Here is a 15,513-nt window from a genome sequence, read left to right as displayed (position 1 = left end):
CTTCCTTCTTTTGCTTAACTTGTGTAGCAACCATCTAGCTTTGTTCAAGCTCGACAGATCATAAAAAACGATGGTCTGGGCTTCCGAGGACTCAACAAAGGTCTTACTGCAACGCTGGGCCGTCATGGAGTTTTTAACATGGTTTACTTTGGATTTTACTTCAATGTGAAAAACATTCTTCCGGTCAATAAAGTAAGTTCCTCATACAGTGCAGTAGACAAACAAATAAGAGGTTTGGCAATTTAATTTAACACTGTATTTTTCTGTGCAAAACTGTGTTGTTTAGTAATAGATAGTGACTAACCTAGATCTCTGTTCTGCAGAAATCTATAACATTTTAAGGGAAGTGAATCGAGGATTTGTACTTCTCGCTTTTTAAGAAAAGCTGAGTATAAATAAAGTAGTCATGTTTGAATTCTCATTTTTATGAATTTCCCTTTACACTATGGTAGCAAAGTAAAAAGGCAGAAGTTGGGATACAGGTGTTATGCTTATGTTAGGTATGTATGCACTTTTTTGTGGTAAACTGGCTCAGAAGAGAAAAATTGGTTTCTAGAACTTCTGAGTATTCACAAAGCGAGGGGCAAAGCTTGAGGAGATGGCAGAGTTGGAGTACGTAGGGTGTTCTGGCCATGTACAGGGCCTATTTACTCAAAAAAGAGTTCAACCTAGTGTTGAAGGACATCAGGGCAGATTTATCCAAGTGGGAGGGAGCCAGACCAAAACAGGACTTACAGGGTTATGCACAGGGGCTTATGTAGTTTGTAAGTTAAAAAAAAAAAAAAAAAAAAAAAAGAATCTTTATAGCTGTAATTTCACTTGAAGCAATTTTATTTGATAGTCTTATATTCCTTTACATAACAAAGGAAAAATTTCCCTTTACAACAAAGGGTAAATGCGGTAATACTGGCAACTTTCTAAATGACTGTGTGAGCAACAGCTAATGGTTTATTAATGACTCCAGCAAGTTACTTACTGAACTGTGTTTTCACTAATGTGATTTTTAGATGATGACAGTTAAACAGTCACAGGTGTAATATGTAGTGATACTCATATAAGAAGCTGCAATTTACATCAAAAGGGATCAGTTTCTATTCCCAGATGAAGTAACACCTCTTTTTTTTCTGCACTTCTGAGTAGCCTGGTATTTTTGTTGGCAACATTGTGTAAATGGAGAAAAGCTCCACTTCTTATTTGCAGATCATTACAGTAAATTGAATTGTTCAAGAGCAGCTAACCCACAAGTTTCTACGAGTTTCTTTTAGTGTATTTATGCATACTTTACAATGTACTTTAATCACACGTTCTAAAAACTCAAGGCACATATAGAGTATCAAGCATAGCTTGATACTAAGATAGGAGTAAACAGGTTTATGTTGATCAAAAGATGTAAAAATTATAATCACGATGCAGAACATTCAGAATCAAATGCAGGTAAGGACAAAGAAGCTTGTGTGCAACTTCTGTGGAAATTCTGAAGTGTTCTTGTGTAGCAATTGAAAAATAGTGATAGTATTTGGCATAAGCATGTTTTCCTAGCCTTTCAGATTTTAAAAAATGGGAAAAAAATATTGCCTAATTAGAAAGATTCAGAGCTCTGTGGTCTGAGAGAAATTAGCACTTTATACAGATTTTGAATGACACAGAGAATTGTTAACATCTACAAGGGAGCTTTAAATACATCTAGAAAAGGAGAAAGAGAAATCACTTCAGTGGTGTCAGCCAGTGGCCCGGCGCTCCTGTACATACTATGAAAAGCAAAAGGCAATTTAATCAATGTAGGATTAGATTGCATTAACTGCAGAAAAGCGGAGAGGTTTGCCTTGCGCTTGACCAGTGCGAAGCGGCTTGCACGGTGGCTTGCACGGTGGCTACATCTGTGCTAGTAAATTGAGCAGCATCACTGAAACTCAGTCATCTGTGCTGTTAAATGTTCCCTGGCACGGCTGTGGCCCAGGCCAGGCAACGCCGTTCCTGGGTATGGCTTAGGAGCTAGCACAGAGAAGGAACCGTTCCTAATAGGCAGGTTTCATGCAGCCAGTCTGTTTTGGATGGTAACAGCATTTAATAGTGCTAATAAAGTTAATGGGACTCTCTAGGCCAGCTGGCACCAGTGCCATGGGCAGTTCTGCACATATAGATATAGCCAACAATTCTCATCAAACTCTTATTAAAATCAATGCAAATCTCACCCTGAATTTAACAGGGCACAAATCAGGCCTCATCTGGCTTGTGTTAGCCAACAGTATGGCTCAGGCATTTACATGCGTTGAACTTCACCTCAGTGACTGGAAAATAGAAGTATTCAACAATATTTTGCGATCTGTAACTTAAACCTCTTCTGCCAGTGGGCAGATACTAGAGGCCGAGTTATCAAAGCTGTACAAGGAATTTGATAGAAGCTGTTTTGCAGTTAGTCTGAAAAATATTAGACAGTTATAACTTTTCAAGATTTCTCTCATACTCGATTTCATTACACAACCTAATTTGTTCACTTGGTATATTTTGCCAGAAAAGAAAAACTTAAAGTCAGTCCTGTGATATTGACAAACATATAAAAATTGTGAAATAAGAATACTACACTTTTGAAATAATTTTGGCTCTTGACTGTGTATCTGCTGTTCACCATCTGTAACGTAAGTGGAAAAATGTATGGAAATGTCCGTATGAGCCTTTTAGCTGTCAACAGTGCTAAACTGTGCATTAAATTTGCATCCCAATTAAGGATGTTTGCAGCTTATTTTGCCAAAAACAATAAACCTTTTATGTTGAGTGGTCAAGTGATATAAATGACATGTGTGGGTTGTAAATGTTCGTAATGAATAATTTTTCGTATGTTCAGTCTATTCTGCTAAACACACCATTTACAGCCAACCTCATGGTCTGTTTACTGAAAATGGAATAAGCCAGACTTGTTTCAATTGCCACTAATGTATCAACCATAGAGCATTAACAGCTATGCATCTGCACTAGCAATCAAATTAGTCTGAAAATTTATATCGTCTCAGTTTTATGGCACCTGCTTTTATAGCACATTTCATAGGCGTCCAGCAGCTCTCGCTTTTCAATTTTTTATCATAGTTAGGTTTGATGGTGAGCGCTAGTTTCATAAAAAACCTTTGCTCACTACCACCTCCAAGTGGCTGTCGTATTTTTTAATGATACGAAATTTCCTCACTGTCTGTTGAAAGCCCCCTTTGAAATGTGGCCAACTGCAAAACTCATTTCAAGTCAGGCGCTGCCTGCCCCAGCTGCCACAGATGTGCCTCCCGTTATAAGGGCGGCCGAATCAGACAGTGGGAGCTGAGCAACATGTTGTTTTGTCAGAGAAAGGGCTCTAAACTTGTATAGGCAAAGAAGAAGAGATGGGAAACCAAAATGGTCTGTTCAGCTTGGTGAGTAAAGAGGGTAGCAGACAACAATTTTATTTTCAGTCGTTTTCAGATCTGTGCCAACATAGAAGTCATATGGAGGAACAGACAGTGAAAAGGGCGTGCGGTAAACACAGTCGGAAAAACAGTAAATGAAGATGATTTAGAAAACTGGATCAGAGTGGGAAACAGAATAACCTCAGAGCTACCATCCAAGCTCAGATTTCAAGATGCCCTGTGAACTGGGAAAAAAAAATGGCAGTGCTGTATTCAGTACGATGTTACAAGCCACCCATTGATCAGACTGCAATCTGAGGTGTCCTGTTGGCTGTGGAAACTACGGCCTGTGCTGTTTAAAGACTTCAGCCTAGGCCATCGTCACCACATGATGCTGTCTCAAAGGAGGAGAGTCTGCTGCTACCTCAGCTGATTCTGTACTGAGGTATTCCTGTAGGCAAAGCGGATATGAATTTTCAGGCGAGGAATCTTCGGTCAAAATGAAAATGAGAAGAAGAAAAACCAAGTTTCTTCTATTTTCCCACAAAAATTAGGGTAATGCTGAAACTGATAACCAGGTTCAAACTTAGCTGGCAGAGAGGCAGTCTTAAAATAGCTGAATTCTTGCAAGACATACAAATAACCATTTAAAAGGAGAAGAGATCCTACAAGTGCGTCTTATGAGTGCCCCAGGTGAGAGAAATCTTCAGTGGGAACTTATGCCTTATTAAACACTGAATTTCAGGGGGAAAAAACAATGTAAGCCTTAGTCTGAGCTTGCACCTTTCCAGACATCAGTAGCAATCAACCACAAGAACCCAAAGGACACCAAACTTCTTTAGTTCTGGTATTCACGGGGCTACTCTTTTTTGTTTCTGTTTCATAAATTTCTGTATAACTGGGACTGAAGATAGACAGTGCAGACAAAGGTACAGGATGCAGGGGTAGGCAATAAGACATCCATTTCTGGGTGCCCTTTTCTGCATAGTTATTGTCTTAATGATGCCGTGAAAAGGTGACCTGTTTGTAACTACAACACTTTATGAACAGTCTGATCATCTGTGTAGACCAGCTCCATGTGGGAGAGCTGAGTCTCCAGAATCCTGTACCTTTTGTATTTGTTGTCTCTCATTTTTTTATTTACATCAAAAGTTCTCTGGTGCAGATGTTTGTTTTAGGACTAATGGCATCCTGGCCTTGCCCTATAGGTCCAAAAGGTTATAGAAAATTAGTAAATAATAGATAATAATGCTACTTATAAATCTGGAGTAAGATTAATAATTTTATCAGGAAATTGTGTTGTGAGAAAAATAAATCACTGAGAGGATTGCAAACTGTTTAAAAACATATACCCTGTACTGCAGACAGCCATGTCACTCTGGAGACTAGCCAGGACATTTATCCTAGTGGCTGTCATTCATCTTCTTAAGCTGTCAGACACCTGCCAGGTGGATTTTAAAAACTGAAATAAATGTCTGCTGCAGTGAGATTGCACTCAAGGAGGAATCTGAGATAATACCGGTGTGAAAAAGCACATTCAATTCAAACAAAGTACAGCTGTGACTATGCACATTGGAATGCCTTTCCCGATCATCAATATGTTTATTGTAGTTACAATTTCAGCATTTCTTATGCATCTTGACAAAGATCAGACCATCATTGTACTAATCAGACAGCAAGCTATAGTTTACAATGAGGAGTTTACTATGTAAATGCATGAGATGGACAGAAGTTGGGGTCGATAAAACTATGAAGCTGTTCCTTAAGCTGTGGTCAAATCTTGATTAAGCCACAAACAAAAATTGTGAATATTCTTTAGAAGAATCAAAGCATGATGCTATCACAACAGTGATGAGACTCGGTTTCATCTTTTTCACCCTTTCTGGAACCTTGCAGTGAGGCTACATCATTTTCTCCTCCTTACTGCTGATTTCTGCCGGGAGTTTACATGCCTCCAAACCATCTAATCACATCTGTACCAGCCTCTTCCTCTCCAAGAGTAGAATTTGACAGCCTTTCTTCCCAGCTTGCCTCTGTGACTCAGCACGAAGACCCAGACCCTGTCTCTCCTCTGGGCTCTGGCTCAGCGTCTGTGTTTAAAGCAACTTGTTTGAGTTTTTCATCTGTTTCTTGTTGCTTTCCTGAGAGCTATCTCCCACCTTGCCTCTCTCTGCATACACCTTTTCTCCTCTGTCTTGGAAGTTCCCCTTCCTCAGACCCACGTGTTCCTCTCTTCCACCGTCTGTTGCCGTAAGAATCTCCTTCTAGTGATTAAAGCCAATTATCAGGCTGGCTAAGGCAGTTCCTTACAGCCTGTTTTGCTGCCAAACGCTTGATTATAGTTGGTGTAGCCTAAGTCAGGTCTTGTGGCAACCTCTTAGCTTGCCGCAGAAGTTCCTATGCTATCACACTTCACCTTAGCCAAAAAGGTCAAGAAGCAACTCTGCCCCCCTTACTCCTGGCCTATCTCCCTCTTCAGTCCCATAATTCCGAGGTATACTGGGCAGAACCAGAATTGGCCAAACTAAAGCCTTGTCTTTTTGAGTCCTCCTTGTCACACGTAGGGAGGCGGAATGTGCAACATACAGTGCAAAGCTGCTCAGCTCCATTCCTGGCTTCTCCCCTGACCCATTATGTGACCTTAAGCAAACGCACTTAAATTTAGCAGTCATTTCAAATCACTTTTGGAACTTTTGTACCAAGTGTAATGCATCTATAAAACTAATATTATGGTTAACATTTTCAAAAGAGTTTAAGAAACATAATGCAAATATTCCACTCTAAGTATTAGTTTTGGGCTAACTTCAGTAGGCTGCTTTGCAGATACCAACTTCAAACATTATTTTATAATTATTATTTATTCTTCATGCAAGTTTTCAGGAATTGGCATTCTCCTTATCCAGTAATCATTATCCTTTTATAGCGGACTTATCTACAAGGTGCTTAGAAGTACTAAAACATATTTATAAAAGTATTCTTTCTCATGCAATATATACCTTCATCAACTGAAAAAAAAAACAAACCAGTGACAAGATCTCAAGGCAAACATCACAATATCGAAGCAAACAAACACCTAAAAATAGCTTCAGTTAGACAAATTAATATTTGTTGATCTTTTTATTTTATTGATTTTTATAAGTTTATTTGCAACACATTCTGCCACTTTTACTCAGACTGAACAGGACCTCACAAGGAAAAACAAATAGTGTTCTTGAGTCGGGTTTCTAAACACTCTCATGCATGTTGATGGACTGTCCACTTTATCTGTTTCTGGTTACTTCAAGCAACCTGCCTTAGGGACTTTGAGCTGTTCATTTCAAGGTACCTACTTCTCTCCACTGCATACGCGAGTGTCGTGTCCTACCTTTGAACCCTCGGACTGCACCCAACACGGGTGTTTAGTTGGTACAAATACATCTACTATGGTGAGTCATTATCTATTATAAAATGACTTTTCGAGTGAGGTGATTCTGCCTCTCTACTCTGCTCTCGTGAGACCCCACCTGGGCCTCCAACATAAGAAGGACCTGGACCTGTTGGAGCAAGTCCAGAGGAGGGTCACAAAGATGATTAGCAGACTGGAGCACCTCTCCTATGAGGACAGGCTGAGAGAGTTGGGGTTGTTCAGCCTGGAGAAGAGAAGGCTCCAGAGAGACCTTATAGCAGCCTTCCAGTACTTAAAGGAGGCCTACAGAAAAGGTGGAGAGGGATTCTTTATCAGGGAGCGTAGCAATAGGACAACGCGTAATGGCTTTAAACTGAAAGAGGGTAGATTTAGATGAGATATTAGGAAGAAATTCTTTACTGTGGGGGTGGTAAGACACTGGAACAAGTTGCCCAGGGAAGTTGTGGATGCCCCATCCCTGGAAGTGTTCAAGGCCAGGTTGGATGGGTCTTTGAGCAACCTGGTCTAGTGGAAGGTGTCCTTGCCCATGGCAGGGGGGTTGGAACTCGACGATCTTCAAGGTCCCTTCCAACTCTAACCATTCTATGATTTTGTGATTCTGAAAAAATTAAATTAACTGAGTTCTAAGCATACATGCCTTTACCAAAGGGTTATTTCATTGCTGGATTAATGTCTATGCTGCTTATCGAATTAAGTGACCTTCCTTCAGTATGGATGAAGATAGTCTGGAAGCCTTAGGCTGAGATCAGATTTAAACAGAAGTTTTGACAAAGCATCCAGCAAATAAACAAGTGAATAAAATGGTAGGGAAAGGAAAGCCCGGGCCTTTGGAGACAGAAACTGATAAATTAAAACTGTCTCCAGTGGGTGACACTCTTGCACATGGGTGTGTATGTGGTAGATGTAAGCCTAGAATTTTCTGTTGCTAGAAATTGTGTGCTGGTTTGAGGTAAAACAGAACCAATTTTGTTCAGTAACTTCGCTTCTTAGCTGGGCTTCTTCTAACTACTGAAATTAACTGCATGTTGTGCAGACAGTGTTCACTCTCTCAGAGTGATAAGACCAATTGTTTATAGCTGATGCCCAGGCATGGCGTGCAGAGAGGCTCCTGCTTATACTTTTATTGCTATAGCAGCCAAGGGCAACCAACTTTGTTATTTTCCCAGTTGGAAGGTCAGAAGCGGAAAAACATAGTGGGGTCCCACCTGCGGGGAGGAGCGGACAGGACAGGTGACCCAAAACTGACCAACAGGGTATTCCATCCCATCTGCCTCATGCTCAGTATAAAAGCTGAGGGATCAAAGGGTCACTCTCTCTTCCTTCAATGGCCGACGTCTGAGGAGGACTCTGTTCGTCTGCCTGTGATCCTGATCCTGAATCCAGATCCGGAATCCAGTTCCCGTCCGTCACTGAGTCCAGCCTGGGACTGCCCCAGTGCCAGCCGGTGACGTGATTGTCATCTCGGGAGCTTGATACGGTTTTGTATATATTTCATTATTTCTTTTTATTTTATTATTAATATTTTATTAAAGTCGTTTAGTTCCTTCTAAACTTATAAGTCTCTTTTTCCTCCTCTGCCTCTCTTTTTGAAGAGGGGTAGAGGGGAGCATCTGTCGGTCCCATCTGGGGTCCCTCAAGTCCCCAGTAGTGGATTTTGGCCTAAACCACGACATTATGGAATATAAAAGAAGGAATTAAGCAGCATATGATTCAGGAACTTACAGAGGCTCCACTTATTTTAAAGTGTTATGATAGGAGTAATGAAGTACAAAAAGCAGAGAGATAACATCTCAAAATTTTTTCTCCCAAAGAAAGCAGGGAAATCCAGCAGGATATGCATAGATATGGCATTTATTAGTGATGTCTACTTCTCTCTTTATTTTTGATGGCTCCTGGTGCTTACAGGGCAGGAACTCAGGTGTACAGGAAATGTGAAGAGCATGGGGAAAAGGTGAGATGATCACAGATTACGTTATCCAACCACACCAAAGTTATTACACTGTGAATAAGCAAACTGGTATTTCACTTCCTTGTGGTGTACTGTACTGTGGTGTGGCATCATCTAAAATCAAGTTTCTGTTCTACATGTTCTACTCATACTGCCGAAAAATCACCTTTGCCTGAGAACAAAATTCATATATGGTTTTCCTCCAGCTCTGCCATTTATGAAAGCAAAAGGAGCTTGTCAGAATCTTTTTTTCTAATGTGCCAAATACGAAACATGAAATAATGAGTCAGGGAACAGAAGTTAGTGACAGTAATGTGATGATAACTGCCTCCACTAGCCACTTGCAGCGTTAGCGCTAGACAGATATGTTATCCTCATATCTCCTTTCACAGTGCCTTACACTGTTAGGAATATTTTGGCATTATCTGCGGGGTAGAAAAAGTTCAGATTTTGGTATAAAAAGAAAGACGCTGCTTCCTGATAGCACCAACTTGCACCTGCGTGATAGACAGCCAGTGTTCCTTTGTTCGTGTAAGCATTGCAGACAAAGGCATAAATTATGTTTGGGAATGTCTTTTTTCACTTGGAAGCAGTAGCACAGTAAAAAGCCACTACTCTGTGCTTTTGGAAAAAAAAAAAAAAAAACAAAACTTTTTAATTATTGCTAAATTTATTTTGAATCTGTTATACAAATGAAACTATCCAGATATTACAGTGGTGAATGCCACAAAAACATTTCCCCTGAGATATGTAATAAAAAAATCATGTTATACAGCAAAACTAGTGTATACCGTAGCACCTTTGGTTAGAATCCAGTTTTGTGAACGAGCAAATTGCTGCCTTTCAACATTCTCTGTGTCACAAATACTGAAATAGAAATAAAGCAATCTGTGGTCGTTTCCCTTTAGTGGTGTTGGTGCAGTGTCTGGTTTCAATAGACACTCTCTTGATCCTACACCCACTGTATCCTATACTCTGTGGCACTCCCAAACACAAAGCAGGCAATGCTGGCGCTGAGAATCGATCAAAATATGACACTGTTCAATCTTTCAAATATAAGGGATTTGTCAGGAGCAGCCAGGCTTGAAATCCAATGCTTAACAAGTAAGTATTTTTGCCTGACAAGTACTGCCTAGCCCAGAGGGCAGCCCCCTGCGCTTGGCGCTATGGAAGACAGTGTCCTTGCGCCAAATCGCTTGACAAAGATATTTCAGACCATTCCGGACTATGAAATGCCAACAGAGCAGTGGCAGCGTCCTCACTGCAGCCCGGTTTGAGGAGGTTAATACAATCTGGAATAGTACTTAGCTCTCAGGTGTGGGTGTAATCATACCCCTGCTGCCCGGAGGTAGGTAGGCACCGTGCTGGAATGGGGCAGCCCCACTGCTGCCCCTCAAACTTCAGAAGGGGTCCTTTTTCCTTCTCTAGGTACCAGCAGTACTGGCTGCATTCTATCTGCGTTCAAACCACTGTCGGGATGTGCCGAATAAACAGAAATTTGCTGCGAAGAGTTTTACTAGTAAAGTCTTGCAGTTCTTTATGTAGCACGAGCCGTTCTAATTTGTAAAAGGTATTACCGGTATGTTTCATGTTTTTTGAAATCAGGGTGTTAAGTTTTTCTGCAAGTAATAAAAAGCCCTGTCAATTTTGACGTTTCTCTCTGAACACCTGTATGGACTTTGCCCAATGCGTGTTACGGAAGTTTTAATTTATGTATCTTGTTGCTAATCTGGAAAGGAAAACTTCTTCATTGTTTCCTTTTTCAGTCACAAATGTACAGGTTTAGGAAACAAAGAAGTCTTTCTTTTTAATATTGTGCCGATGTTAGAATGTGCAAGATCATTTGTTATTTTACTGGTGATTTTCTATAATTGAAGTACCTTCATGAAAAAAAAAATGGAACTGCGTATCTAGAGCCTGATATAGCAAAAAAGCATCCTTGCTGTTGAAGACCAATAGCAAATAAAAATGTGCATAGCAAACGCACTGGAACACACTTCCCTGTGACTTCCCCTACTGAGCGAAATAGGATTAAACTTGCTTCAAGAGCCTTTGACTCCCAGATAAACTCCGAGTTCTTTGATGTCATAGCAAACGCCAAGGTAGGAGGTCTTTCTAAAAGATCAAATAAACTGTGAGTGAGCAAAGAAGCTTTTAGATGCACTTCTAACCTGCTTCTAACTTTTACTGTGACTATAGTGGGGTTCCGAAACAATCTGTTGCAAATTCTTCAGCCAATTAGCTGAGTGAGTTACCACCGTTTATAATGCGCAGAACGTGGAGGCTCTTTTGCAGTTGCGCCGAGTTGGATTGTTAATAGCAGGAAGCTAGCACTTCGCAGTACAGTGGATCAGCTACATGTGAAAATAAATGTAAAAAACCTGGAGGGGAATGGCAGCAGACTGAGATTAGCCTTTATTTAATTTAGCATTTGGGGGTCCAACACACAAATGAGCGTTTTAGTAGGCTTCATGGTGGAAGTTGCTGTCATTTGTAAAATATTCTGGCCAATTAGCTAATAGTGTGCTTGGATTTCTCCTGTTTTGATACAGTAATACTAAGTACATTGTGAAGCCCAATTATACAAATCATCCCCATATGCCATACCAGTCTTTCTTTATGAACTGTGTTTATAAATCCTGTGTGAGGAAATGTGTACTTCAGCAATTTAGACCATGTGTAAAAACATAGCCAATAGGATTGTCAAGAAAACAAGTTCCAGCATAGGAAATCCTAATGTGTTCCGCTAAAATAACACGAGTGTGTTGTGTTGTGCGAGTTTTCTGATTAAATGCATATTACTTTATAATGCTTAACCTGCATAGGTCCTTCCGTTTCCCTTTTTATTCTTTCTCTCTCTCTTTTTTTGTAGGATCCAAATTTGGAGTTTTTGAGGAAATTTGGAATTGGGCTAGTCTCGGGAACAATAGCCTCAATTATTAACATTCCTTTTGATGTTGCAAAAAGTAGGATTCAAGGACCACAGCCAGTTCCTGGAGAGATCAAGTACAGAACCTGTTTTAAAACTATGGCAACAGTCTATAAAGAGGAAGGGTAAAACATTCTTATTTTAATAAATGTCCAGACCTCTGTTTTAGTTCATATGGGCCCATAAAACCGTGTTGTTATATTTCAGATTTGACGAGGACCATTAAGCCACCCTGAACTCACGTATCAAAAGAGCACACTGTAACCTTTTGAAAACGTATTTCAGAATTACAAGGAGATATCCTCCTACTCCATCTGAACTTTTACAAAAGACTTACAAGATGATTATTGGGTTGTCAAAGTTTATGTTCCACAAATAAATGCGTCGTATATCTCATGTAATTTTTTCAAATCTTCATTTTGTAGAAGGAAAATATCAACAGAAAACAGACTATTTCCCAATTTAATCTAATTTTAATTATACAGACCTCTGTACCTTTAAAATGACTGCTGAAATAATTAAATTGGGGACAGATCCTTGTGGCAGTAACGTTTTTCCAACTTTTTAAAATATTTCTCAAGTGGGGACTGAGTTGTAGCTTTGATACTCAATTATGGCAGTCATTTTGTCCGTGTATGCAGCTGTTGTTAACAGACTTGTCTTGAAAGCAAAACCATCTCACTGATTAAAGTCATACTTCTGATTGGCTAGCCTCACAACGTAGCTTTTGTGACTGAACATTGATTAACTTTTTCTCTTCATCTGATCTGCCTCTGTAAAATGTTAAAATCCAGATACTGCCTGCTATTGAACATGTGTAATTTCAAATAATTGCTTCTAAGTGCTCTGCCAGCATTTTAACAAACACATGCTAAAATTCCATTCTTCTTTTAGAGCAAGAATATTGTTTGAAATGTTTTGTTTGTTTTTCTTCTGCTACAGTTTTCTGGCTCTGTACAAAGGCTTGGTTCCCAAGATCATGAGGCTTGGTCCAGGTAATTTTCCCTCTGTTATTCCTATATTGCTTTTGTTCTTGCTTTCTCTTCCCATTTTCTGTTTCTTGGCAAAATGTAGTAAGCATCAGTCAAATAAATGAAACAGTGTACCAGAAATCATCAAAATCTCTTTCACTTTTGAATGATTTCTTTGATAATAGCATCATCTAATAGTATCATGGATGGATTTGGCTAAATACGTCTCTAGAAAAATCATTTACACGTGCACATCAGATGACCGACGATCCAAGTAATTGCGGGTTTGTGCAATTGCTTTATTTGTGAAGAGGCCAAAGTGCATCCATGCAAATGCCAGAACTGTAAAACCTTTGCAAGTGTTTCTTAAAGCTTCCTATTCCTTCTAATGTGATTTTTTATGACTATTCTGTACCCATGTAAAGTCACCTTAAAATGCAGGTTAGAGTCTCTCCAGTATAAATGCTCTCAACCAGTTGAGGCATAGCCCAAGCCTATCAAATTCCAGTCACTTTCTTCTCCTGTGCAGATACTAAAAAGGCCCATAGCGTGAGCTGGGAAGAGACTTGCGTGGCCCTAGAAGGCTACGAGGACAAGGACAGCTTAAAACTGGGTTTGTTGATTGACCCCTTCTCGCTAGTTCTTACTCCAAATGTGGGAGCACAGCGGTTGAGAGCTAGATCTTCTTTGACTTTTAGCCTGTTTTTCCCTGGCTGGTTTTGATTAATCATGAAAGCAAAGCACTGGGCCCTTAGACTGTGCCAGCCCACAGAGGCAGCCTGTGTCAAAAAGAGCAGAAGCCCCAATTTGAGCAGTATCCCGTTCCCATGAAATTGTATTTCCAATTGTGCAAGGTGATTTAATAGGCAAGAACACACATGGTTAAAAGCAAGCAGGTACAGAGTCTGTTCTGCAGTATAAAGGAGGCATTAGGTCTGTCTGTAAATGTTTGCATATCCAGTCCGTCTGGCTAAGTGCGAGACCATGCCTGGTTATTGCGCGGGGGAAAGGAAGAAGGTGGGGAGGGGAAACGAGGCAGCTCTGGAACTAAAAGCATTTTCCTTCGTACTCCAAAGATACCAGGTTACATACAGGACAAAGAGAAGGCAGGGTTTTGCTTCCTCAGTATGCGTTAGCACAGCAGATTTTGGAATAAAAATTTCCATCTCACAAATGACTACCCGCTCTGGCCCAGAGCCAGCCAGTCCCTTCAGTGTGCGCTTCGTTTTAAACACTTCTGTAGTCCCATTGACTGAGACACAGATTTGGCTTTCCGATGAAACAATAATGCAATCTTTATTGTGACTGGAAAGGTAGTTCCTTCTTTCAACGTGTGAATGCTTTCAGGAAAAGGTACACACAAACAGATCGCACAGGATGAGAATTGGAATCAGCCTTGATTTGAGTTCAAATCGCATCTTAGACATTGTGTCTATGATTTGTTTGTTGGTCAAAGCCTTTTCCAAACTTTTGCTCTGTCTAGCTGTCCGTGAGTTGCTGTTCTTAGAGGATTTTGAGTCTGATGGTGGTTCGTTAGGACAAATAACATGGGAAAACTCATGCGGTCGTTCTCTGCGCCCGGTTGTCTGAGCCTGTCCCATCTACCTAGAAAGGTCAGCAGAAGACTTGTTTGTTAGAGGTGCCGCTCTAACCTGCTGACTGAGCCAACGGGCAAAGGCAAAGGAAAGAAAACATTTGCGCCCCGGTGCTGGCACCCACAAGTAGCACATTGTAACAGGCTTTTACTCCTGCAGCCTGGAATCTGCTTCTCTTTCCCCATCTTCTCCAACTAGAAGCTTCTCTATATGCTTAGTTATATATATATATATACCTTCTGAAATGTTCCCTTCTTTAGCTCATACAGTAATTACAGCCCGGTTACAGAAGGGCTTTAGTCTGGCTTCACTGACAGTAAAGGTACTTTATGGCATTCAGGCTGGGATTTTATATTGTTATCAATTCTAGCAGATAATGCCGTTTCATCAAATCCAAACTCAGCCTGTGGATTCATAGCCAGGTCCAGGCACAGGAAAATTACACTCATTTCAATACTGTGATCTTCTGCTTTAGACATGGTAAACAAACAGCTGAAAACCTCTCTTGAATCTTACCTGGAAGCATTTTCATCACCCTGGTGATGAATTTTTGTCGTTCCACCACTCAAGTTGCGCTTTCGTGGCCAAGACTTACTCTAAACAAACACATAAATATACATTTATTCAGATTACAAGCTTCACTCGTAAAAGAACAAAGAAAAATATTAGTCTTGACAAAACGTAAGGAAAAATCACACTGCGGGTGATTTTGATTTAATGTACAAGCTTTTCACATCACCTTTATGGTCCAACATTAAGTAAAATTGGTATGGTTTAAGAAATGGAGAATTTTTAATGAATTAGGCAATTAGTGGAATCATCCATTTTGCAAATAAGGCTTTGCTGTATCCTGGGTTAGATTACACACTACAAATGCTCTGCAAAATCTTAAAAATACTGAATTGTGTATGTAGTAAAATAATACCTTTTCTTCCAGGTGGTGCAGTGATGCTTTTGGTTTACGAATACGTTTATGCATGGCTTCAAGACACAGTTGATCACAAGTAGCGCTTCTGAAAAATGTACTCTTTAAAATTATATGCATTCTCAAATACACTTTAATAAAGTAAAAGTGATTCACATCCTTTATGGTGCTGAATGCCCTCAGATTACACTGAGGTTAATACAGTTAAAAAAAAATTTGGTCCTCAGGTCCTGATCCAAGAAAACGTTTAAATACGTGCTTTTCTGTAAGAGCATAAGTAAATAGCACAGTTGATACTTGTAATTGTTTTATTAGATCGAGGGACAGTATGAAGGAGACATACGAACAAGTTATTTTTTCCAAGGACAAAC

General features: G+C 40.0%; 1 protein-coding gene across 1 annotated transcript in view; it reads left to right on the top strand.

Moving 5' to 3' along the window:
- Nucleotides 1-15,272, top strand: part of SLC25A21 (solute carrier family 25 member 21) — a gene marked incomplete at its 5' end in the record, with an annotated part of 117,706 nt that extends 102,434 nt beyond the window's left edge. Inside the window, 4 exons of the mRNA XM_082485740.1 lie at nucleotides 28-192; nucleotides 11,595-11,776; nucleotides 12,594-12,646; nucleotides 15,155-15,272. Coding sequence (XP_082341866.1) covers nucleotides 28-192; nucleotides 11,595-11,776; nucleotides 12,594-12,646; nucleotides 15,155-15,225 — 471 coding nt within the window. The 3' untranslated portion in view covers nucleotides 15,226-15,272. The remainder of the gene's footprint in view (nucleotides 1-27; nucleotides 193-11,594; nucleotides 11,777-12,593; nucleotides 12,647-15,154) is intronic.
- Between the last annotated feature and the right edge of the window lie 241 nt (nucleotides 15,273-15,513).

This window comes from Vanellus vanellus (assembly GCF_965231255.1).
Source record: "Vanellus vanellus genome assembly, chromosome: 6".
In the NCBI taxonomy this organism is placed as follows: domain Eukaryota; kingdom Metazoa; phylum Chordata; class Aves; order Charadriiformes; family Charadriidae; genus Vanellus; species Vanellus vanellus.
Note: the sequence above shows the minus strand (reverse complement) of the source record. Positions and strands in the feature narration are given on the sequence as shown.